The 27476-nt window shown below is 33.5% G+C and overlaps 1 protein-coding gene across 1 annotated transcript in view; it reads left to right on the forward strand.

Annotated features, from left to right (window-relative positions):
* Positions 1-27476, forward strand: part of LOC110096756 (truncated transcription factor CAULIFLOWER A) — a 41969-nt gene that overhangs the window by 503 nt on the left and 13990 nt on the right. The window contains 4 exon segments of the mRNA XM_028697981.1: positions 16759-16837; positions 17015-17079; positions 17158-17257; positions 17347-17388. Coding sequence (XP_028553814.1) covers positions 16759-16837; positions 17015-17079; positions 17158-17257; positions 17347-17388 — 286 coding nt within the window.

Below are 27476 nucleotides of genomic sequence, written 5' to 3' on the forward strand. Positions count from 1 at the left end.
CAGAGAAGGATCATTTCATATGGAATCGATTCGGGCTTTAAAAGTTTTTGGAGTTATTGTATTTGATAAGCAATTGGTCGCTTCCTTCGAATTTATTGCTGCATGCGATGATTGCATTTTCTTCAATATTAGACAAAAAATGCGCTTATCTGAACAAACTCTGAAACTGGGATGGTACGATAAGTATAATTAATATAATAAAAAAAAAAAATCAAGATCAATCCTGGTTACGGGGGATTAATCCAGGCTTTGACCTAGCATACAACCCACACAATTTACACAACTGTGGCCAACAGCTTAAGGTTGCACGAAGCACCGAGGAGAATTCTCGAATCGGTATGATCTGACCTATTTGGCCAGCAATAGTCCTCCACCCCAGACACCCCCCCGGTGGGAATAAGTATAATTTATGAGACTAACTCAGCTTTTCGGCTTGTCTGTTGCCTATTTTGGTGTGCTTTTTTGCATTTCTTTTTTATTTTAAATGTTCACTCTTGTTTCTTATTTTAGGCTAGCGATTCTGCTCTAGAGACTTCTATTGAACGGAGTTTTTTTTAAGAATTAAATATGTACAAATTGTTTTCGGGTCCGTCTCGAGTTCTCGCTCGTCTAACTGAAACTTTTTGCTCGCTTATAAGAAAACATTGGAAAGAATACCTGTACGTACGGAAGAGCGTATTGTAGCGAGGAATTATACAAATTGTGTGGGCATCACGTGTCTGGTTTTTAAATCCGGAAATCGAATCCCCAAGCTAAGTGGAAATACGTGTCGTGATGCAACTAGAACTTCTTCTGTTAGCTTCTGCTTTGATGTTTTTTCTTTCTTCCCTTCGAGCTCTCTAAAATCTTCTCGATCTATTCTTCGAAGATCGAGCTTGGTAATTGAAGAGGAGAAAGGCGCCATGGATTTATTTAATTCAGTTATATTATTCAAAAGAAATGAAATTATCTCAAAGAATAGATATAATTAGTGGATGTTAACAGAATGCAATTGATTAGTTTGCATTTTTAACTAATATAAATATAAAAAGAGTTTATAATTGAAATACCCTAATAATACACAAAATAAATACATCTGTGATGTAAGATTCACATAATTATTTTGCTACAAATTCTAATCGCTCAACTCTTAATTTAAGCAAGAATGAGATAAATAATAATTACATTGAAGTAGTCATTGTGACCACCTGTTTTGAAAAACAGTCAGATAAGTTTTATAATTTTACCTAGAAATATCAAAAATATTTTAAAGAGAATATATTATATATAGTATATATATATATTATATATAATTGGTATAAACTGTAAAAATAATTACCGTCTTTGATAATTATTATTAAAGTATTTAAAAGCTTTGTAATAAAATAAAAAAAATAATATCATAACCTCATAAAAATACGTGAGGGGGGCAAGGGAAGGGGTAGCATCGGCGGAGGGAGGGGGCCCCCCCAAAAAAAAAAAAAATGGCATTAACCTAGTATGCTGTAGCTTTCATTTTATCATTACCGGTTTTTCCATTTTATTAAGTCTTCAATCCAACTTCACCCGGCCAATGCAATGCTTCTGGTATAGAGAGAGAAAGACTTATGGCATAAAATATTGAGAGAGATAAAGAGGGATAGAGGAATGACTTTTGTGAATGGAATGATAAAAAGAGATTTTGATCCATAGTTGTTGTGGTATTTTATTAATTATTATTTAAAATATTTAAATATTTAAAAATGATTTTATTACCAAATTAATCAGTTAATTAACTATTTATTATCTAATAATAATTATTAAATATTAAATTATCACACAATTATTTAATTATTTTTGCAATGCTAATGATCTAATTAATTACTCTCACGGCAAAGCCCCCTCTTGCTCTCGCGGCGAAGCCCACTGCCACGACCCGCGACCAACTGAAGTCCTTTTGCAGGATCGATCGTCTTTACCTGGAAGAGAAAATACAAGTGACAGCAAGCCAAAAACAGGGAATATAGGTAGAAGAATACCTCTGTATTCTGGTTTCTAGTATTACTTTGTGTAAAGAAGACAACTGATCCTCCCCTTTTCCTTGTACGCCTATCTATAATTTATGTATACTATTTTTGTAAAAGTAAAAAGACTGCAAAAGTAGTTACAAACAGAAATAGAAAATAAAGTAGTGGAAGTAATGTAGGCTGTTTGAGCTGAGTATGTTGTGCCGCCAGTGTGTCGGGTTATCCTGAGCTGCATCACCCGCTTTCGCGGCGAAGCCCGTTGCCGCGACCTGCTCTCATGGCAAAGCCCAGTGCCGCGACTCGCTTTCGCGGCGAAGCCCTCTTCCGCTGTTGCGATGATCGAAGCCCGCTGCCGCGACCCGCTCTCCCGGCAAAACCCACTGCCGCATCCCGCTTTTCTGGCGAAGCCCATTCACACGTAGAGTGATAAAGTTGATGCCTTTCTTAATTCTTCCCAATTTTATGAATTGTCTGTTTACTCTTCTCAAGAGATTATTCTTCAAATATGTGGGATGCAGGGATTATAAAGGGAAGTCATAGGAAGCTTCAACCAAATTTTCTTTTTCCCCACTTCTTGAAGGGCAATTTATAATTTTTAAGCAACATTTTTATCAAAATGTAAAGTCAATATTTTCTACCCTTTTCCTAAGACAGAAAACATAGCTTTAGAAAAATAAACATGCCACTGCAATTGCCATTATATTTTGAGATTCTCCGGTTAATTGCAATGATAAAAGTTCATCACAATCAAACTGAGAGGTATTATAAACGTAGCATCCTTTGCATATTTATTCCTTCTTTTCATTATATATTTCTCAAGTAATTCTATGATACTGTTATGATTCAAAACCTTCTTATGATGCATGCATAAGTTGCCTATGTGGTCAATCATTGTACAATAACTTGAAAGTGTTAAGCTTCACATATTGGATTGTACAAAAGTTACTTTATAAGCTTCTGGAGAAGATACTTTTCACAGTTAATTTCCTCACTCAGAACTTATCAAATTACATTTACAAGATATTTGAATCATGCATTCCTTCTCAAAATGAATATACAGTTTTCTTGTATATGACTTAGTAACAACTTCCAACATATTCATGTGGGGTATAAAAAAAATAGAAGTAGTATTTTTAGATGTGGTATTCAAAGAACTCATGAAATCGATCAATTTCGATTATATTTTTTATGGAGTCATAAAAAAGACATTTTCCTTCCAAAGAATTTTTTAAAATGGTTATTCATACTTTCATTGAATTTTGTTGTTGCCAAATTTGCACAAAATGCTGAAGAGGTAAATTGAAGTCTTTTTTCTTGAGTTTTTATAGATCATGCAACCATTATTCAAACTTTGCTACATAATATTTCTCTATAAAAATTTCCAAAATCATTGGCAAAGGTATCGCGTACAAGAGGTTGAAAATAAATTTAAAATATGTGTAAGGCAAAGAATATGAGCTATGTTTGGAAGAACATATTGATATGCTTTTCTATTGATGTAATTTTATCATGGGCAATGTAATCACAATTAAAGGTTTGAAACAAATAAAAAAAAGGCTTAATAGCCTTAGCATATAGTATTGCATGCAACACCAAAAAGGTTAGTTTATTCGTGGTGATTGCCACCCAATAATAATTTTAATGATAAATCATGCTTTTAAATTCAACATCAAAGTAAATAACAAATCTAAAGTAAGCATAGTCAACTAAAGGATTTTCCATCAACCCAAATACATTAAAATATTAGTATTTGTCATTATAATCTAATTAGATAGCAAGGAAGAACAACAAATCTTTTCTTGTTTTCTTTTATAGCGTTCAAGAATATTTTGAGCATTATCTTTTCAAAAGTTCTCATTGTTTAGTCTCAAAAAAAAATTTGAATTATCAATTCTCAAAACATCAATATTATTTGACTTTCCTGATGAGGACCCTTGAATGAAAAGTTAATCAAAGGTATTTGTTGAATCTATTTTAGCTCTGCCCATTTGTTTAATAACATTTTTTTTTGGTATGCTTCTTCATTTTTTAAGTATCAAAATTCATCTTTTATTTTCATTAAGCCGCTTTAAGGCCTATATATATTTATATATAAGACCAATTAAAAATATTAAAATAATATTGTATATGTAGGAGTTTTGGGCATGTTTGTCGAGTTTGTAATATTGCTGCTGATTTCTTCTTACTATATCTAACTAAATGTTGAATTATTAACAAACTTCACTATCTTTCATGACCCATTGTCTAACATCATGCTAACAAATGAGCCCTTGAAACTTTCAAATTTAAGGTTGGATCATAGCAAATCGAACCATCGAATTAAAATAATCACAAAGAAATTGATATTTTCACTATAGAGCGGTAAATTTGAACTGAGAATTGAAATCCAATAAAAAATTGATGTTAGTTTGGGTTGGGATCATTTCTGTTTGATGTGAAGGAGCTATTTTAATGATCTAGGGTTGGCACAGATGAAGCTGTAGTTATTTGTGTGTATTTGAATCTGAAAACAAGGAAGTATTTGTTTTCCCTTCATTTTTATTTTCAATAAATATTTTCTTTTGAATTAAATGATATAAATCCTTTATTTTATCGACACTACTCAGTTTATTTATATATCATGATTTTAATTAAAGACTTCGCATTTATTTTATTGATTATCGAGCTTGCTCTATTTTTGAATTAAGGGATGGCCCTTATAGTATGATGTGATTAATCCTATCTTATATGATGTAATTTGTTTAAGTTTGATAGAAATTAAGCACACCTGACTTTATATTTTAAAAATCACTGTGATTTTGATTGTTGAAAATTATCATTAATTTTTGTTCTCATCCTTGTTTACATTTATTTTTTAATTTACTTGATGTCCAGTAATGTTCATTAAATTTGATGAATTTTGTTTTTAATTATTTCTTAGTGCATAGATGAAGATCAATGATGTTTGCCATTAGTTTACGGTTTCTCTCATTATAATAAATAAATCAATACTAGGATTGTTTTTTCTTGTATTGACAACAAGCATATTGAGATTGTATCAAACCTTTCATAAGCTGGGGGCCATGCTCGGGTTGTTGGGCTTCACTTCAAACATAACTAGGGCTAGAAAAACTTGAAATCATATTGCTTATAACTATAGATACAAGTTGTAATGATAGCTAAGAAATTTAGAAGAAATACAACTCTTGGGAGGAAAACATTTTTTGTATTCCTTCAACAAATTTATGAGGCCCATTATTAGGCATGTACATGGATTTAATGAGAAAAAAAATCAGATAAAATAATACCCCAATCATGAGGTCATTAACCTTCATATGATTACTTTCTAGTATTAGGAAGCTTATCCATTTTTGTCTAAATTGCTTAATATGTGATCACCGCTCCCTCAAGATAGAACATATATACCTATTAGTCCCACTTATTTCACAAATAAGAAAAATTAGATTCTCTTGAGCCTTTGTAAAGAGAAAAATAATACCAAAAATATGAGGATATCAAATTACGTGTGATTACCTTCTAGGATTAGGAACCCTACACATTTTGTCTATAGTATTGAATATGCCTTCCTTCTCATGTTGGTGCATACAAATTTATTAGCTCTGATTATAACATAGACAGGAAAAATATAGGAGTCAAAGAGTTTTTGTAAAGATATCCGCATCTTGTTCTGAACTAGAGGTGTAAGGAGTAAAACATTTCTTGGATAGCATGACATCCCGCATAAATTTTTTTTATTTTTGCTTATAAAAATAAAATTGTTGGCAATATAGATGACAACATGATGTTGCAATATAGAGTTATAGATTGAGTAACAATATAACCAAATTCAACTAAAAAGAGTTTTTACCAATATCATTTCACATTTCAATTATGTCGGAACTTTATATTCAGCTTTGAAGGTTGACCTTGCCATAATAATTCATTTCTTGCTTTTCCAGGTGACTAGATTTTTACTTGAATAAAGATGCAATATGCTAAGGTTGATTTTTTTTGCATCATCGAATCTTTTATATTAGTCATTTAAAAAAGCTTCAGCATTTATATTCTTATATTTTAGAATATAGTAATCTTTGCTTGGAGATTTTTTGATATGTTTGAGAATTCCTATAACAACTTCCCAAAGTTTCTTCCTTAGACTTTGCAAAGTTGGCTTAGCAATCTTAATGAGAATAAGATGTCTGTTATGGTAACAATAGATAAATCAATTTACCAATTAATTTTTAATGTTGAGATGGGTCATCTAGAGCTTAATCATCATCAAATATGATTTGAGTCTCCACAAAAGTTTTATCAACCTTACAATTAAGGAGAGATGTTCCTTTAGGAAGGTTAGAAAAAAAATCTTTGATAAAAAATATTCTCTTTTTATTATAGAAAAATTTAATTCTAAGAAGGTATTTAGGTCGTCCAAACTCTTTGGTGATAAAGCACCTTTGCAGTTAATGTTTTAGCTCAAAGATCTCTTGTGTTCACGTCCAGTGAGTAAGATGTCGCCTATATAAACAACTAATATCACTAATCTTGCATGTGTATGTTTGATGAAGATACAATGATGTGAAGTGTTGCTTTATTAAAAACTAATATCAGTTGGAATTTTACAAAGTTGGTCAAATTAGGCTTATAAACTCTATTTAAGACCATATATGACCTTTCTATGAAGACTTATATGACTCTCCCCATAAAACTTATTTGAGGAGTTGCTTCCTATAAGAAGCTTCTTGCAAGTCATCATGAGGGAATGCATTGTTGGTATCCATTATTATTATAGGCCAACCTTGATTACTAATAAAAGTATTCAAAAAGAATTTAGTCATGCAACTATGAAGAATATGTCAAAATAGTCAATTCAATGAATTTGGGTAAATTCTTTTGCAACTAAACAAGCCTTGTAGCAGTCCATTAAAATATGAAACTGGATAGTTGAAATCTATCAATAGGTAATGGTTATGACCTCATGAGAGGGAACGACTAGATCCTAATATGTCAACTGAGAAGAGTAAGCATTTCAACATCCACAACTTGATTCCATAAAGAATACTGCTACACATCTTGGCATGTCTATGGAATAGAGACATATGATAAAGATAAGGAAAATGTATGAAATGAAGTGAACTATTGATCAAATGTAACATAAGAGTGAATATAAATAATTTGTTACCTTTTACCCCAATGAGGGGAAACATGCATGATATCTCATTAGTTCGAGGATGCTCAATTGAATTCGACAATGTAGTCGAAGCTATTGGCATGGAGTGAATTCAACGATGATGAGTATAATCATAAAGATGTTCTGATAGGGAGAGGACATTTAGGTGGAAGGAGTAAGTGGTGAGGAAGGTTTAGGGGTGGAAGGAAGAAAAGAAGGGAGTAGTTTCATGAAAGCTTACATTATGGAATTATATACGAATTGTACAAGTGGATCATAACACCGATAAAACTTTTGAGGATGAGAGTACTCAAGGAAGATACACTAAACAATAATAGAAGGGCAATTAAAGATGCAAGGTGCTAGTGAATGTTTAGTTGAAATTGACAAAGTTGTTGGAGGTGTTGGCATGGGGTGGTCAAGCATGATGAGAGCATACTTGTTAAGATGTAGTGGTATAAAAAGACGGTTTATGGAAGAGGAATCAGTGATAAGGGGGATATAGGGGTGTAAAAGTTATAAAAGAAGGATAGCCTCTTGAAAGCTTACATTGATCAAATTATATATGTATTATGTAATTGGATGATAACAATGATAATCTTTTTGAGTATGAGAAAACCCTATAAAGATAACCAAATAAGAATGGAGAGAGTTTGTTGAGCGAGCAAAGTAGTTAAACAAAGTAGGTTCCAAAGACCCATGGCGTAAGTGGAAAAATAATTTGACTGGAATAACAAATGGAGGTGGGTATGTTGTGATTGAGAAGAGGATATGGAATTTAACTATTGAGACGACACATGATTATAATAGGTTCTTTCTAGAATTGATAAAGAACATTCATATGAGGCATCAAGAAGGTGGTAATTTTTGGATTTAGTAACACCGCTCTTTTGAGATATATAAAGGATATAAAGTCTGATGGATAGTATTATATTGGTAGAACAAAATGTGTGTAATAAAGTATTATTAGTACATAATGGTTTGATAAGATCAGTAAAATAAACTTTTACTTCTTGATAAAAAAATTTAAATATATAAATGATTTCAAAGCAATATTTAAGTAAAGCTATGTAATCTTAAAAAAGTCAGCAACGAACGTTATGAGCTAGTGGAAGCTAACTGAGGATTGGGTAGATGGTGGTAATGATGCGTGATGGTGTTTAACCAACTCAGATTTATGATAGCTGAATTTGAGCATAGAGATGGAACCAATGATAATCTCTAAGTATGCTGGGAGGAGAATGACCCAATTGATTGCGCCAATAAAAACAATTAATATTGAAGAAATGACAAAAATAACATAAATCATCACGCAATAGAACCTACGGGTTCCAAAACCTCCACCAATTGTCTTCTTTGAGTTGAAATTGTGTTGGACACAATAAGATGGATAAAAAATTATAGAATAATTGTGGGACTTAGTAATTATTGAATAGATAATAAATTTATAAGAAAATTTGAGTTATATAAGACATTAGAAAGAGAAAGGGCTGTGAATGGAGTTATAGTCTTTCCCTAAGATGAAGGAGGGGGACTTGTCAACTTCAATCACAAGAGGAAGGGATATTATGTAGTGTGAGGATAGAAGTTTGTGGTTGTTAATAATATGGGAGGAAACACATGAATTTAGAATCTATGTGACACACAGTTGTAACATATCTAAAGTAGGAAATAACATGAGAAGTAGATGCCAAATTTTGAATCAAGTAATGATATTCCTTTTAAGTCAGCATGGCTGAGCTTGAGGGAATGATGCTATTGAAAGAACTATTGGTAGGACTGGATGTTCCCGAGGAATATTAGGTAGTAGGGACACCTAAATTTGACCTACCATTGATTTGAAGGATGATTGGTGTGATCATAGTGATTAAAAGGAGGAAAATACTTCATTCCATGACCTCATCTAGTATCAATATGACCTCTATAACTACCATGATATTTGACAGTGAAATTACCTTAGTCAGAAGATGATATGGAAGGAGAGGATAATTAAGTGATGCAAAAAACTTGTGAGATAGTAGTTACAAGTTTTGGAATTGTGAAGGCATGGATAATGGCTTATGAGAAATTGAAAATTAAAGAACTTTTCATTTTGTTGTTGCTTGACCTTGGGATCAATGTCCAACTGAAACAACTCATCTCACTTAAATGAGTAATGATTCTTCATTGTGATTTTTTTCAATGCTCGATAGTCGATGCACATTTGTGAGCACCATTCTTCTTTGGAACCATCATAATTTTAGATATGCATGGTGAACTACTTGACTAGGTGATTCTTTAGTGTAGGCATATTCTCAACTTGCTTTTTTTCTCTTCATTTTCTGACATCTAGTTTTTAAATATTTAGATAGTCGATAAATTAGCAATTACAGTAAATTTTATCTTTAAAAGAAGAGTTCATAGAGTTACCTCTATCAAAACTATTTTATTTCCACTTCTTCCCAATAATCTCAATCTTCTTTCCTTTATTCTCGATAGATAGTTTATCAATTTTGTTATTGTTCTTTTTCACAATCATCATAGCAAACATGCTAGCTTGACCAAGATCTCTTTTGTTGAGGAGAATGAGTTTCTTAGTGGTGTTATAATGCATATATGTTATGTCCTTCATGAACATTGACACATTTGCCAACGATGCTTTACTTTTTCAGGGAATATTCTCCTAAATTCCATGGTGTAATCCTACATGTGTTGACTTTTCATTGGAGCAGTCCATTCCACTTTCTACAATTTTCTTCTTTTGTATCGCATGAGATGGAATTCTAAGTTGAGCAATTTTTTTGAATTGGTTTTGGGACATATCTCAGATTGATTATATTATTATAAGAAAAATAGATCGTTTAGATTGCAAAGATTGTAAAGTTATCCCAATTGGAAATTTATGTATCCAACATCGCTTATTTGAAGGAGTAGAAAATAACAAATAAAGTAAAATATTATTCTAGGATTAAATGGGGGCATTTAAGGAATATTAACAAAAATATTTTTAAAAGTAAGATATTAGATCTTAAGATTTTTTCTGTGAATGAGAAAACTAATGTTATGTGGGAAAAAGTAGCTAGTGATATTAAGAATGTTGCAAAAGATGTGCTTGGATTATCAAAAAGAAAAGATCTTAATAGTAAAAATAGTTGGTGGTGGAATCAAAATGTTCAAGAAAAAGATAAAAAATAAGAAGATTTATTATAAAAATTAATTTAGATGTAAAAATTCCAATATTTGGCCGGGAAAGATATAAAGAGGCTTGTAACGAGTCTAAGAAAGCAATATGCGATGTAAAGATTTTATTTTTTAATCTATTTATATAATAGATTAGATATTAACACTACCGTTGCCAGGTCCCAAGTCCTGGATGAGAAAAGTGGAGGGTTGCGTTAGGTAGTCGACAGCCAACGTAAAACTTGTCGAATAATAATGACAGAATCCTTTAAGAAATTGTGTTGATGCTAGGGCATCCCCTGGAAGAGAGTGACAAGTATGCAAGGGCCATTGCACCGGCGCCCGGGTGCAGTGTTAAATAGGCAAGGGTTCCCACATCAAGGATGGATGTGGGCAAATAAGCTAGTCCATGAAACTAAAATTAGGTTAGAAACTTGGAATATAGGTTCCCTTAAGGAATTAAATAGAATGTAATAATTTATTGTTTCATATAGAGATATATAGTTTTGTGCTTCCGAGGAAACTAATGGTTGGAGAGAAGGCTCTAATAAATTGTAGTTTAGTGATTGTAAACTTTTAGATATTCGGTAGTAGAGTCGTTGAATTGGTGTAGGTGTTATTATATAAAGAGTTTGAAGAGATACTAAGTTAAATAATTTAGAATTGAAGATAGAATTATCAGCTTTTAAAAGATTGTTGTTGATTGAAAAAATGTTAATACTATTAAGTGCTTATGCTCCTCAAGTGTGTTGGATATATGAGTTCTAATTAAATTTTTTGGAATGACTGAAGAAATTATTATAAAAGATATCTAGAAGAAAAAGTTTTTATTGGAGGAGATTTAAATGACATGTTGTAGAGAGGTAGATGAATTTTTTTACAAACATTTCAGGTGGTTATGATTTTGGAACAACAAATGAAGGTGGCAAAGACTATATTAGATTTTTGTTTACTTATAATTTTTCAATTGCTAATACTTATTTAAAAAGGATGAGCTACTCATCACTTAATAAAATGGATATAGTACAACTCAGATTGACTATTTTCTTATAGAAAATTAGATCGAGTTTAAATTGCAAGATTATATAAGTTATTTAGAGTGAAATTAGGTACCAACATCGATTATTAGTTTGGACTTTAGATAAAGGGAACATAAAAAAATAAAGTAAAACGATAATTTTAGGATTAGTGGGGACTTTTAAAGAATATTAACAAAAACCATTTTTGAGAGTAAGATTTTAGATATCTAAGATTTTATCTGTGCATGAGGATGTTCATATTTGTGGGGAAAGTGTGTAGTGATATTAAGGAATATTGCAAAAGATGTGCTTGGAGTATCAAGGGAAAAACTCTTAATATGTAAAATAGTTTGGTGGGAATTAAATGTGCAAGAAAAAGATTAAGAATAAGAAAATTGTTATAAAACGTTGTTTAATTTTGAAAATTCTAATAATTGGAAAAGATACATAAAGAGGCTCGTAAGGATCCAAAAAAAGCAACTTGCGATGCAAAGACCTTAGCTTTTAGTGATTTTATATAATAGATTAGATACTAAGGAGGGAGAAGAGATATCATATTTAAGAATATTGAAATAGATGTGCTTGGAGTATCAAAGGGAAAAACTCCTCATAGTAAAAATAGTTGGTGGTGAATCTAAATGTGCAAGAAAAGATTAAGAATAAGAAAATTTGTTATAAAAATTAGTTTAATTTGAAAAATTCTAATAATTGGGAAAAGATATATAAGAGGCTCGTAAGGATCCAAAAAAGCAATATGCGATGCAAAGACCTTAGCTTTAGTGATTTATATAATAGATTAGATACTAGGAGGGAGAAAGATATATGTATAAGTTCCAAGCAACAGAGATAGAATAGATAAGGATTTTAGTTCAAGTGAAGTGTATATATAGGATGAAGATCAAAAAAATAATTTCTTAGAAGGATGATATTCAACAAGGTGTGATGAATATTTGTGCTAAACTTTTTAATGAAAATTGGTGAAAATAGATTGATCTATTAGTGATCTTAGCACCCTAAATGAAAAATAAGATTTTGTTTTTATCGGCCTATTAATAAAACGAAGTTGAGAGGCTTTAAATGAAAAGTGAAGTGGTAAAGCTGTTGGACCTGATGATATTCCAATAGAGGTGTGGAAATGCTTAGGAGATGAAGGAATTTCTTTTCTCACTAAACTTTTTAATACTATTTTGAAGACTAAAAAGATGTCAGATGAGTGGAGAATGAGTGTGTTAATTCCTATTTTTAAGAATAAAGGTGATGCACATGATTGTGCGAATTATAGAGGAATTAAGTTAATGTGTCATACTTTAAAACTATGGGAGCGAGTTATGGAGCATAGGTTGCGGCGTGATACTAATGTTTCTCAAAATCAATTTGGATTCATGCCGGATAGGTCGACTATGGAAGCCATAGATTTATTAAGAGGTTTGACAGAGAAATATAAAGAAAATAAAAAATTGAGTTTAAGAAGAAACAACGAACTTGCCTTTTGGCTTAATAAGAAGGAAGAAGAATCCTAGCTTTCGACATCGAAATCTTCACCGGAAGGCGTCTTCAAGTCCTTCTTGGCCTGTCAACCCGCTCACACCATCTCAACCTTCTTGCTTTGCATGCTAGGCCTGCTCGTGTGCTCAACTATGAACTCGCACGAGCACCGCGTGATTAGCTCGTTACTTGCACACCCCTTGGCCTGATCCTGTTGCGCAGGGCTTGCCCGTGCTCGCACATGTCTCCATCCTTATACGTGCACACTTTGGCCCTACACTCACTGCGCCTGCTCGCACACTGGCTCTTTTATTTCCCTCTCGCTCTTTTTGTCTCCCCACCTATTTATACCAAAAAAGGTTGTTTCGCGATCTATCACGCGCAACATGTTTCGTCATGTGCTAATATGATGAGTATTAATTATAATTAATAATAATAATATTTTTAATTAGTTTAAATTAGGTTATTAAAATTCCCACCAATGTTGGTTCTATAGAGGGACTGACATGCACAATCTTAGCCGATCCTTGCATTGTAGAAAGAGTATATTTATATGAATTAGATGCATGACATGTAGGTCAAACCAGAGCCAACTAGTCCTTGCTTCAGTTGATCCTTAAAGAAAGATTCAAAAGTACAAATTATGCCGGTGTTATTGATACTTGACTTGCTATTAGTTGTTTTCATTTAGTCATAGATTCTTTGTCATGGTGGTGTAATACGTGACAACCAGTAGTTGTTTTAGTGTTGGCAATGGTAGAGTATCAAGATATTTTGATGGTTCTAGAAGTTGGCTTAGTTCAGAAAATATCATGGTGATTTTGGTCAAGCCACTAGATACATGGTTTCTATTTACTGGCCCAACAAAATTATAAATTTGCATGCTCGGTATCCAGTGTTATATGCCCAAGCAGAGCACATTTATGCATCTTCACTTCAGTAGAAAGAAGATTGTGGTTGAAGGGGTAGATCCTTATTTGGGTTAGCAAGTAGAATAAACTATTGGGTTTTTTAAATATTTTCTGTAAACTTGATTTTGTTTTGATTGTTTTCTACACCATCTTTGGTATTTTTTGGTTGTTAAGCAAAAACTGTTTATGTAACATCTTAGGCTTTGTTTTGGATAGTTTTCTTTAAAAACAGTAAGAAAGTTGTCCCAAAAAAAACTGTCCCAAATGTAGCCTTAATGAGAAGAATTTATTTAGACCAATCAAACATAGCATTTTTGGCAGCTTTTATCTTTCTGCATCGGTAAAAATCATGTACCTTTTGTATGTAATAAGTTAAGTAAAATATGTGCAAATGAGCAATCATTTTGTAATATTCAAATTCAAAGTAAAAACTCAGAACTTTTGTATGTAATGGTGTTGATTTGTTGCGGTAATATGAGTCCCTCATTTTCATGAATCTATTAGCTATAATGAATATAAGTGATGCGGATATCCAACCGTCCATGCTTATCCGAGGAGGTGAAGATCGACGACCGAGATCACTTTGTTTTATTTTAGTTTATTATGTGTATTTTGATTTAATTTTGCAATTTTTATTTTTTACCTTTTTGTCTTATGTAAGCCCAAGGGGCTAATCTGTCTTTTAATTTCTTTTGAGGCCTATATATAGAGGCCCATTCTCTTGTATTTGGTATGATGGATTATTAATAAAAAAATTTTGCATTTTGCACTTGGGTTCTTTGGGAAGAACGTTAGTGAAATCCCTATGGGAGGGAGTCGGAGTTTCCACCAGCCGCAGGATGGGTCCGGGCTCGTGGCGTGAAGTCCCTTGGAGAAGGGCAACGTAGTACCCGTCAGCCGCAGGATGTGTCCGGGCTCGCGGTTTTATCTTTGATATTTTGTTTATTTGCTTTTGTTCCTTCTTATTGCTCTTCGTCGTTATCTTCATCCTCTTCACCGTCCCCCTCCTTCCGGCCATCCCCCTTACCAATTCACTTCCCTAGCCAATCCGCCCTCTTCCCTCATAATTGCCCTTCATTATGATGATTTCAATCATCATAATGATTCCCTAATTTAGCTATGCATGAGAGGGAAAATTCAAATTCATTTGAAATTCAAATTTCGAATTTCGAATTCTTTCCATTTTTAGAATTCCAAAAATAGGAAAGTTAATCATGACATCAATCTAATTCAAAATAGATTGGATTCAATATTAATTTTCCTAAATCATAATCCTTGTTTGGAAAACCTCCTTTGGAAAACCTTGATTGTTCAATGAAATTTGAATTTTGAAATCTTTCCAAATTTAGAACTCTTTTTTTGGAAAGTTTTCAAGTCAAATCCACTTTAATCTCTAATTGGATTAGATTTAAAATTCCTCATTCATACCTTCCAAATTTAACTCCACCTATCTTTGGAAGGAGTTTGAATTTTGAAATAGTTCAAATTTAAATCTAAACTCCTTCCTATTTCATTAATCCTAATTTTGGAAAGGCCCTTAATTAAATCAATTAATCCAAATCTGAATTAATTGAGTAATTAATGTCTTTATCTCCAAATACATTGAACCTAAACCCTTTTTTTTTCATCTCTCTCCTGGCCGAAATTCCCAAGACCCCACCTCCTTTATTCCTTTCCAAAATCATGGCTCTCCCTTTGGAATTAAATCCAAATCATCTCCTTCCCTCTCCCCAATTAAATCAATTCCTGAATTAATTCTTGGGAGGAGAGAGCCTTAAGGAAAGCTCGGATCCCTACTCCACCTTCTTCCCTTCAACGGATCAACCAAATTTTGTTTTCCCCTAAAGCGAGTTGCTGTCCAGGATTGGAAGCTTGAGGACCTTCTGTCCAGAGCCTTCCACACGTCCAAATGTGTTGCTCCTGTTGTTTGCTTGCTGTCCAGGTCCTGTCCAGTGTTCGAACTGCTGCCTTCCTGAAATTCGGCTTGCTTTCCACTTATTCCAGCAAGAATCTCTTGCTGTCCAGCACTTTGGAAGACCACAAATTGCTGTCCCAGATTTTCTATGTGCTGTCCAAAGGTTCGAGAATGAAATGGGTTGTTATCCAGACGCCAAGGAGACACCACTCGATGTCTACTTCCTCTCAAGCCCTCAACCACCACAGGAACCTTGGTATCTTCTTTCTTTGGGTGGCTGCCATCAATTCCGTTCTACATCAATAAGCTTTCATATCATAGCTCACCCCCCAATTAAGTTACCAAGTTTCTAGATGATGGTCATTTTGAGTTTGACATGCACTATATATTATGTCATGTTTTCAAAAATGGCTAATGGCTATCGGGATCATAGTATTTTTTCATAATATCATTATATGTAGATTTAACTTGCAAAATCACTAAATTCAGATTTCAAAGGATTCTTGACGATTCATAAATGCCAAGTCATAAGATTCCAGCTGACCAGTGCTGTGCAGAGAATGTTTTGAGGCATTTATACTGCCTCTTTCTGAATTTAATCGTTTCATATTTGAGACTAGAAAGCTTGACGACCATGTATCCTCTAATAAAAATTTCGAACAATACTGAAAATATATCTATCATGTGGCTTTACATTGAAGCTTGACATTATCCTCGAGCGAATGGCAGATTATTCTTTGCTTGCCACACGGACAGCTAGATGCCCCAAGCTATATATTACTGTGTTTTTTATTTGTATTAGTATATACTGAATGCTTTTGAATATTCTATATACAACACTACATGACACTAAAAAATAATATACGGTGAAAACAAACATAGCTCTCCATGTGTTTAAATTAGTTTATGCAATATTATCTCCGAGCTAATAGCACTTCCGCCAGGGTAAAGAATTTTTTATGTTTCCACGATTATATGTTATAAGATTGCAACACCTGCTTGCTAAAATATACTTAGTAGGTGAAATACCATGAAACATCAAATTTGTTAGGTATTTGAAAGCTATGGATATGAGGGTGCATTTGTAAATTTGTTATGTATTTGTGAAAATGCTACTAATGTTTTCCATGTTGCATAGCATGGAGCGGATTCTTGAACGCTACATGCGGAACAGTTATGTTGAAAAAGCATTTCCTATACAAGAACCAGTGTCACAGGTATATATCATTATACGCTGGATTAATTTATCTTGAAAACTGTCAACTTTGTTTGCTAGCCTCTATTTAATCCATATCTGTTTATGAAGAGCTCTATATACATGCTTTAAGAAGCACAAAGCCACTTAAAACCAAATAGAGTTATTAACTTAAACCTATGTCGCTTCATTCTTTCAGGAAGATTTGTGTCAAGAATATGAAGAGCTTAAGCGGAAGGTTGATGCCTTACAGAGGAGCCGAAGGTAATAAATATTTTTTAATTTTGACAAGAATATGGAGAGAGAAATTGCTAATGTGAGCTCGTCCTAAGTGTATTTCAGGCATGTCATGGGCGAGAATCTTGACACCTTGAGCCTGACAGAGCTTCAACAACTAGAGCTGCAACTTGAAACTGCGCTGAAGCATATAAGGTTCCAAATGGTAAATAATTAAATCAAAGTACTTTAATTTTGACCGCACTACTTGTATTGTATCTAATCTCAGTCAATATAACCATTCTTGTAAATCAGAATAAACTGCTCCTTGATTCAATTGCTGAGCTGCAAAGAAAGGCAAGATTTTCTCTCTTCATCCCTTGGTATCCCTTAAAAATAAATTTTCTCTGTCAGTCAGTCATTCTAAAGATATAGTGCCATGGTTCATTTTGTTTATAGTTTATTAGATTACCATGCCTTGGAAGAAAGGTTCGAATTAGGGTTGAGTGTTGATCGTGTTCAGCTTCGTGTATGCCAGATGGATAACGTGGCATGAATCAATTTTTCAAATGGATGTTTTTGGTAAATATACTACTTGACAATTATCCAAATATGGAATTTATCAAAATGATGGCTTTTCTGTACTTGAGCATTTCGTTTGTTTTGATGGAATATTTTCAGTTTTATGTTTCAACTTGATCCTCTTACAGACTAGATCTAGGACACATTGTTTCTTTTGAACTATCTCCCTGGAAAAACGCTAGTAAGATTGAGGACATTCTTAATTAGGCTATCAAGTGGGCTACTCAACCTTATTTAAGTTATAAGTTCATTTAACTAAGCTCTCCAAAAAGATCTAGATTGAGATAACAATTATTATATTTCGTTTGTGAATATAATTTAGGATCCTATGTGATATGATTAAAGGTTTTGAAATAATTACATACAAGGCATATTGTTTTGCACTTTTGTTCAGTCAAATATAATAATAATGTTGTAATTGTAGTTGTGTGTGTCTTAGTTGATCAGATTTCTCTCTTCTTTTAGTATTTGTTGAAACTCAGAACTAATTCTCCATATAAGTAAGGCTCATTGGCTGTCCAAAGGCAATGGCAATATCCAAATCCTTTATCTGAGAATCCAAGGGAGGCATATGATACGTTACGGGGGGCTGTTTTCACATTCGTATTTGAAACAAGCACTAATTTTTAGTATTGGTATTCAAATTCTGCAGCAGTTCTCTCTGACATAAATGATGTCTTTTATTACACACCTCAAATTCTTTAAAAAAAAGCAGGAGTTGAAGTGCTCCTTAAAAACCTTGGATTTGGTCCTGATTCATCATCCATCCTCATCACGTCACCACATGTACCCAACGTGTTGTTGGAGCTCCACGGTAATGCCATGGGAAGGCACTTGTTTGTAGACAATATCTATCGTAAGCTTAACGCCAGAATTGTATTGGATTGGAATACATAATGATGTGGAGGAGATGCTAGCCAATTGCGATATCTATCAAAAGCACAAATACATAGCGATGGCTCCAGGAAAACTTCTTGATGGACAATACATTCGTCCCACCTTGAGGACATTGTGGCTTTTTGGGAGGGGAGTAGTGATACGTCAAGAGGGTCTACCTTGTGGGACCCAGGGAAGCTATTATTCATTATGTAAGGAGAGGGAATCAAGGAGAAGTTATTTAATTGAATAGGAAGATTTCGTAATTATGTTATGCTGTTTAGAAAGGGTTTATTTGTTTAGAAAAGGTTTCCTAACTAATGTTTAATTGTTTAGGAAGGTTTCCTAAATCATATTTAATTGTTTAGGAAGGTTTTCTAAATCATGTATAATTGTTTATGAAGGTTTCCTAAATTATATTTAAATTATTTAGGAAGGTTATATTTATGTTATTGTGTTCTAGGTCTATTTAAGGGGGGAGTTGTTTAGGATTTAGTTTATGCTATGACTAAGTTTTAATTTTTCTGTCTCTTTGAGGGCTTCCTACCGGCGTTTAGGTTGATTGGGAGAATCGATCTACCTCTCAAATTGTAGATCACATGTATCTTGTTTTCTCTTATTTACAAAATCAGCTGCCGTTTTGGTTTTTACTGTAGTTTTTCTATTTTTTGTTTGCTATGTTTGCTTCCAAGGCGTATCAGCATGCTTCCAATAACATTTTGAAGTTTCACGTCATTCTTGGATTGGTTGATTCTCGTCATCAAAATAAAGCTTATGAAAGAGTTATACAACAAACCCTATGCTAAGACTTCTTAGTTCTAATATCCAGTGGGCAAGACTTATCTTGTGGATCTAATCTCCTCTATTGTTGAGGACATTTTTTAGTATGATATATGGGGTGTTGTATTGGTGAAACATAAGAACAAATTCTAGGATATAAATTTTTTCCAAACTACTTGGGGCATCATTGGCAAAGATTTCACTACAGTTGTCCATTTTTCTTTTCTAACTTCAAGTTCTTGAAGAATGAAAGGCCATTCCTATCCCAAATATAGAGCTCTTGATTACATCAAGGACTTCATGACAACTTTCGTGGGTAAATTCTACAAAATTGTTGCCATAATCCTTGCTTCTAGGCTCCAAAAAGTTCTTCCTTTCATTATTTATCCTATTTGGAGTCCCTTAATTTTTAGCAAACTTCTTAATGAAAATTTATTGTCAATTAAACTTTTTGGTGGCTTCCACTAGTTTTTGACCTTTGATCTATTTCATGATCAATCCAAACATGTACAATAAGGGGGATGATCAGCCGACACGACGTCGCATGCAATGAGTTCGAAATGCCTCGACCACAGTGGAAATCACTCAAACATTATTTGTTTGATGAATAAATTGTGTCGATGCTTCCACAACATTGAATTTACTAAGAAATCGTGTGCAATTTGACCAAACAATGATGAAAATGAAGGCCTATAAAGTTGGCATCTCGTAAAATTATTTAAACATCATTAGTTTGTAAAATGGATTGCGTCGTTGCATTCAAGACATTGAAATTATCAAGAAGGAACCTAACAATTAATTTGGCAAATGCAGTTGAAAAATAACGATCTATAGACACGACATTGCTTAAAATCGTCCAAAATTCCTTTGTTTGTGTCTGTGCCATTGCGTTCAGAATAGCAAAATTACTTAAAAAATAGGTCCAATTTTTAGGGTTATTACACAAGTCGAAACATGAAATTTATCCCCATGCAAGATGATTGCATGCAAATCAAAACACACGATTGGCGAGGAATTATGCAAGGATAGAAATATACCCTTTTCCTAAATTTTTTTAATTATTATTTTAAAGAATTTATTATTATTATTATTATTATTATTTTATAGAATTTATTAATTTAAATACAAAAATTAAATCAATTAAAAAATCCTATGAAATCTATTCAGTTACCCTTATCATATAGCATCTTAGTCAAAGCATCAATTTTCTACAACTTATATGTTATAAATTCGTCTCATCCGTATGACCTTGTCCCATATCCAACCTTTACACAAATTAAAAATGAAGAGCAAGAAATATTTCTCATTCATATATATCCTCCTTCACAGCTACTTTTTTCATATTAGCATGCCCTAACTGGAAGAGACGTGTCGTTGCTAGGTCTCATATCCTGGATGAGAAAAATGGAGGGTTGCATTAGGTAGTTGACAGCCAGCGTAAAATTTTGTCGAATAATCATAACATGAATCTTTTAAAAAATTGTGTTAATGCTAGGGCGTCCCCTGGAAGCGACGTGTTGTATGGCCTGAATATAGTTACAAGTGTGCAAGGGTTGCTGCACCGGGCGCTTGGGTTTAGTGTTAAATAGGCAAGGGATCCCACATTAAGGACAGATGTGAGCAAAGAAGCTAGTCCATGAAACTAAAATTAGCATATAAATTTGGAATATAGGCTCCAATACAGGAAAATTAATGGAATTAATAGATATTATGTTTCATAGGAAGATAAATATTCTGTGCATTCAGGAAATTAAATGAATTGGAGAGAAGGCTAAGGAGATTGATAGTTTAGGATATAAACTATGGTATTCGGGTAGGAGTCGTACTAAAAATGGTGTATGTGTGATTATAGATAAGAGTTTAAAGGATAATATTATAACAATTAACCGAATTGGAGATAGAATTATAGCTTTAAAGATTATTGTTGATGTTAAGATTGTTAATATTATAAGTGCTTATGCTTCTCAAGTAAGTTTGAATATGAGTTCAAAATTAAAATTTTGGAATGACTTAGAAGAATTAATATAAAAGATATCTCTTGAAGAAAGTTTTTATTGAAGGAGATTTAAATGGACATGTTAGTAGAGAGGTAGATGATTTTAAAAACATTCATGGTGGCCATGGATTTGGAACGACAAATGAATGTGGTAATATCATATTAGATTTTTCTTTAGCTTATGATTTTTAATAACTAATATCTTATTTAAGAAAAGAGATGAGCATCTTACCACTTATAAAAATGAATATAATAAAAGACTAATTCTTTATTTTCTAATAAGAAAATTAGATTGTTTAGATTGCAAAGATTATAAAGTTATTCTGAGTAAAAATTTATATATTTAACATCAATTATTAGTTTTAAACTTTAATATAAATGGGCAAAAAATAAAAAATAAAGTAAAACGATTTTCTAGGATTAGATGGGAGAATTTAAAGAATATTAACAAAAGTATTTTTTAGAGTAAGATTTTAGATTTTAAGATTGTGCATGAGGATGCTAATATTATGTGAGAAAAAATGACTAGTGATATTAAGAATATTGCAAAAGATGTACTTGGAGTTTTGAAAGAAAAAGTTTCTAATAGTAAAAATAGTTGATAATGGAATCTAAATGTGCAAGAAAAGATAAAAAATAAGAATATTTGATATAAAAATTGATTTAAATATAAAAATTTTAATAATTGGAAAAGCTATAAAGAGGTTAGTAAGGAATAACAAATAACTTAGTTTTTAATGATTTATATAATAGATTAGATACTAAGGAGGAAGAAAGATATTTGTATAAGTTAGCCAAACAAAGAGAGCAGTAAGGATTTAGTTCAAGTGAAGTGTATTAAGGATGAAGATCAAAAAGTACTTTTCTTAAAAGATGATATTCAAAAAAGATAAATGAGATATTTTGCTAAACTTTTTAATGAAGAATATGAAAATACGATTGACTTTAGTGACTTTAGCACCCTAAATGAAAATAAAATTTTTTATTTTTATCTGCGTATTAGTAAAACCAAAGTTAAAGAGGCTTCAAAGAAAATGAAGTGTGGAAAAGCTGGTGGATCTGATGATATTCCAATAGAGATGTGGAAATGCTTAAGAGGTGAAGGAATCTCTTGGCTTACTAAATTTTTTAATATTGTTTTGAAGACTAAAAAGATGTCAAATGAGTGGAGAATGAGTGTGTTAATTCCTATTTTTAAGAATAAAGGTGATACACAGGAGTGTGCGAATTATAGAGGAATTAAGTTAATGCATCATACTTTAAGACTATGGGAGCGAGTTATGGAGCGTTGGTTGTGGCATGATACTAATGTTTCTCAAAATCAATTTGGATTCATGTCGGGTAGGTCTATTATGGAAGCCATACATTTATTGAGAGGTTTGATGGAGAAATATAGAGAGAATAAGAAGGATCTACATATGATATTTTATTGATTTAGAGAAAGCATATGATAAAGTTCAAGAGAAGTGCTATTGAGAGTTCTTGAAAAGAAAGGAGTTAATAACACTTATATTCAAATCATTAAAGATATATATGCAGGAGCTATTACTTGTGTTCAAACACAAGGTGGTTTAACCAATTATTTTCCTATTTCGGTTGGATTACTTCAAGGATCATCCTTAAGCACATATCTTTTTGCTTTAGTCATGGATGTTCTCATTAGACATTTGCAAGAGGATGTACCTTGGTGTATGCTTTTTGCTTTTGATATTCTTCTTGTTGATAAGACCAGAGAGGGAGTTGAAGGTAAACTTGAATTATGGAGGCCAATCTTAGAGTCTAAAGGTTTTCGTTTGAGTAGATCTAAAACTGAATATATAGAGTGTAATTTTAGTAGAATTTAAGTTGGATGGTTGAAGTGGAGGAATGCATTGGGCTTATTATGCAATAGAAAAGTCCCCCTCAAACTTAATTGAAAATTCTATAAGATGGTGGTGAGACCTGCAATGCTTTATGGTGCCGAATGTTGGCCATTAAAAGAGAAGTATAATACTAAGTTAAGTGTTGCAGAGATGAGGATGCTTCGGTGGTTGAGTAACTTTGCCTCCTCCTGCATATTGCTTTTTCTTAGAGGGGGGGGGGGGGTTTAACGGATTAAGTTCTGGGGTAAATTTTGGGAAGGCAAATGAGTTTGTAGATAAGACACTACCCAGAGATTTTCCCATCATTTTGCGAGGACTTTATGATCTGAGTTCTAGTTTCATATAGGCACAAGCCCCTATAGTTAATTACCCCTCCTAATCATGAGTGAGAACTTTCGATTAAGGCTAATCGTCAATCAGATACATAAAAAATACGTGTTATCTGGCATATAGTAGCAACATGGGCTTGAGATGATGGAAAATAGTTGGGAATTGAAGAGTTTGTAAGTTTTATATTTAAAATAAAAATGTTCATCATCTTACACTTAAAGCTGATGGTGGGGGAATGGATGATGAACCCGATCAAGATCCCATGGTTCTATTGTCCCGGGTCATTGTGGTCCCAGGTCTACTTAGTCAGAGAAGGTAGTCGACCTAACCTGACAAAAGGATCCTTGTCGGCAGCCATGGGTTGCTTTATCCAATGGGACCTTGTAGACCTTGGGTGAATATTTATCTAAGGGGACAAATTTGAATCCACCTTAGCTAACAGAGGGCTTTGTGCCCTATCGATTATATCCTATTGATTCATATCTCAAGGATTCGATGCCACTAAGGAGCATATTGGCTCTGGCCATAACCGGTATTTCGTATTGTCATTTGGCGGCAAAATCACTCAGTTCAGAGGGCCACGTGTCATAAGCGTTTATCTTGTGGTGCCATTTGGCGGAAAAATCTTCGGTCAGAGGATACGTGCCATATTTTTATTGGCATGTGGGCTCCGAAAATTTGGCACCGGCCTCCCCTCCGCATGACTGTGTGCGTTTATCTTTCGGCGAGGGAGTTTTAACGGAATAAGTTCCGGGGTAAATTTTGGAAGGCATCTGGATTGTAGATAAGACATTAACTAGAGATTTCGCCCTCATTTCGTGGGGACTTTATGATCTGAGTTCTGGTTTCCTATAGGCGCAAGCCCCTATAATTAATTACCCCTCCCGATAATGAGAGAGAACTATCGATTAAGGCTAGTCGTCAATCAGATACATAAAGATACACGTTATCTAGCATAGTAGCAGCATGGATTTGGATTTGGAAATTGTGTTTGAATTTGGGTATTTGAAAAGTTTGGGAAATTTGGAGATTGGAAAAATTGATATTTAAAATAGAAACTTCACCATCTTGCACTTAAAGCGGATGGCGGTGGAATGGATGATAGACCCGATCAAGATCCCATGGTTCCGTTGTCCCGGGCCATCGTGGTCCCTGGTCTACTTGGTCAGAGGAGGTAGTCGACCCAACCTGACAGAAGGATCCTTGTCGGCAGCCATGGGTTGCTTCGTCCAAGTGGTTTGAGTTAGTCAAATTTGGATTAGAATTTAAATTTTGAGCATGATTAATTTAATCTAAATTTTGAACCTCAACATATTGGGTTTTCACCCAACAAAAGAGTTTACAAACCTAATTAGAAAAATTCAAGAAATCTGGCTTGACTCCTTAGCTCTACCAATTAACTTGGAGGCAAAATGTCAAAGTCGGGCTTGGATAGAGGTTTCCTCACTCACCTCTCTATTTGATAGGTCTTATCTTTTAGATGTTGGCCACACTCACCCAAAAAAGAAATGGGTAGAGGGACCAACGGAAGAAAGGTAGTTAAGATTACCTACCGATGAGACAAAATTTTGCCAATATTAAAGATGGAGAGAGAGATTTAGTCCCACCGGGCGTGCCATTTTTTTGTTGGTGGAATTTTGAAAGCAGATTTTTAAAGCTTGGTTTTCTTTGGGAATTTTGAAATTAAAGTTAAACTCTTATTCTAAAATCGAATTGCCCAATTAGAAAGAGTATATCACCTTGAAAAGTGAAAATAGACTTTTAGGACAGGATTCAGATTTAGAATTATGAATCTCATCTTGAGTATTGTGACTGGATGCTAAAGAGAACTTCATATGGACTCGAAGGGCCAGGATGAGGTTCAACTAAATATCTAGCTACAATAATTAAGAAGTGTGATCGTTAAGTTCATATCTAAAGCTTTATCAAGGAAAGATATATCTCCCCGAAGGGAGAAAATACCATTCGATGATAATTCTTTGAATATGATAGTAACGATCACTAGTATTTTGAGTTTTCTCAAATAAATCCAATTGAATTTTAAAAAATCAATTTTTAAATCAGGTGTGTGTGGTTCTAAATCTCCTACGAGTGCAAGCCATTGTAGTTAATTACATCGTAGGGAGACAAAGTCCCCTACGAAAACTCTCGATTAAAATAGTGGCGAAATTTTGTTAGATTTTTTAGGAGTGATATCAAAAAGAGGTGAATTTTGGAAACTCAAAATGGAATGAGTCAAAATTGAACAGTTATTATCAGAATCAAGGGAAGACAAATAGGAGACGCTTTGAGATTCCATAACCATCCATAAGTGTCCCAACTTAATCTAAGTGTTGGGCTTTACATTTTAGGATTGAAATGATATTTAATTAGAGATGAGCATTTTATTAAAAATTTGGAATTAGATTCCTGAAGCTTGGGGTCTTATAACCAAAGATCTGCCCCGGATCCTAAATCTAATTTTGGACACTGGACCACAGTCGTCCGAACCTAACTAATGCAGTGCAAGGTCTACACTTACCCCGGCCTGGATTGGGGAGCCAGCTAACCACCTAATCGATTTAAAATAGATGAGTCTGATCTTTTATGAAAGAGTGGTAGGGACGTTTTATTTAATGGTTTTGGAGAGTTGGGGTCGACATCTAAAGATTTTCCTAATTGACCCCTTTGACTTATGTTTGGTGCAAAATGCTAAGGACTAATGCAATTAAAATTTTGACTTTTTTAATTTATTTCTAATGCAATGCATGCTAGTCAACGACTTCAAATCAAGTATGCTTGAAAGTTAAAAACAGGCTTAAAAATAATTTTTTAGAAGACTGGACTTCCCCAGGTCCGGCACCTCATCCTCGGTCAGACTATCCTGACTCTACCCGCAAGCGGGGAAGGGTCTAAAGCAAGGAGAGAGTAATGCATAAATATGCATGCGACCCTAGGGTCGATCCCTAGCTAATTCCCTAAATTCATTATCTTTCTATATTATTTAGACTCACTAAAATTTTAAACTTTAAGATTATGAGTATAAAAATTTTCACACCCTTACGAGTCTCACGTATTCAGGTGAAAATAAAAGCGGCACACAAATGCTAAAAAATTAAAAAAAACAGGCAATCACTTCAACACATGAAATATAAATGAATTAATTAATAAATGTCCATAGGCAAAGTTGCCTTGCTTATTACAAATCATAAGTTATAGAAAATAAAAGTGGCCGGGCACCACTGTCAACAACCCGGATTCTAAACCTAGTAGAGACGCAATGGAATACTCTTTGTCTTCAATTCTTCAATCTTGTTCTGCATCGGGCTTCTTATTTTCAGGCTCCTTGGATTCTTCGTAGTAGACTACCCAAATGGATAAGAGGGCACTTCCTTTGAGGGGAAGGCCACTCTTTCCTCTTTGGGTAGGAAAGAAGTGATCCAAATTTGGATCTCCAAATAGAAAATGGCTACTCTCCTAAAGGGTGTCCTTTTCTCTTTAGAGTCCAAACTTTGAACCTATGTATCTCAATTCAAAACTACTTTCACAACTATACATTTGCACAAATTACATTTATATGAAAATAAAAAATCTAGACTCTCCTGCAGGGTTATCCTAAGCAGTTAATAAATCAAAATATTCCCAAGCAGTTATATATGTGCAGAAAAATAAATAAACATACTGGCCACACTCTTTTTATTTTTTGAAGGCTTTAGCAGCTGAAGCACCTGTGCAATCATATTTATAATTGAATTTATTTTATGTAGCCCCCTTTTTACCGTCCTGCATGAGCGTGAACACATGCAAAAAATTATGTGAACATCCAGATCGCTCCTATCCTAAGGGTAATCTAGTCGTCAAACACATCAATCATCCACAGAGTGCAGTAAAAAGTAAGCAGACATAGCAAGACAATTTCATCCACAACATGCAGTAAAATCACGAAAAATCTGGCACACAGCAGTAAAGTAAACACCGGCCTAACTTAGATCTAGAGTTGGTTGTCCTAGCAAACCATCTAAAGTGTGTGTAAAAAGTCG

Source organism: Dendrobium catenatum, unplaced genomic scaffold, assembly GCF_001605985.2.
Source record: "Dendrobium catenatum unplaced genomic scaffold, ASM160598v2 fragScaff_scaffold_1023, whole genome shotgun sequence".
In the NCBI taxonomy this organism is placed as follows: Eukaryota; Viridiplantae; Streptophyta; class Magnoliopsida; order Asparagales; family Orchidaceae; genus Dendrobium; species Dendrobium catenatum.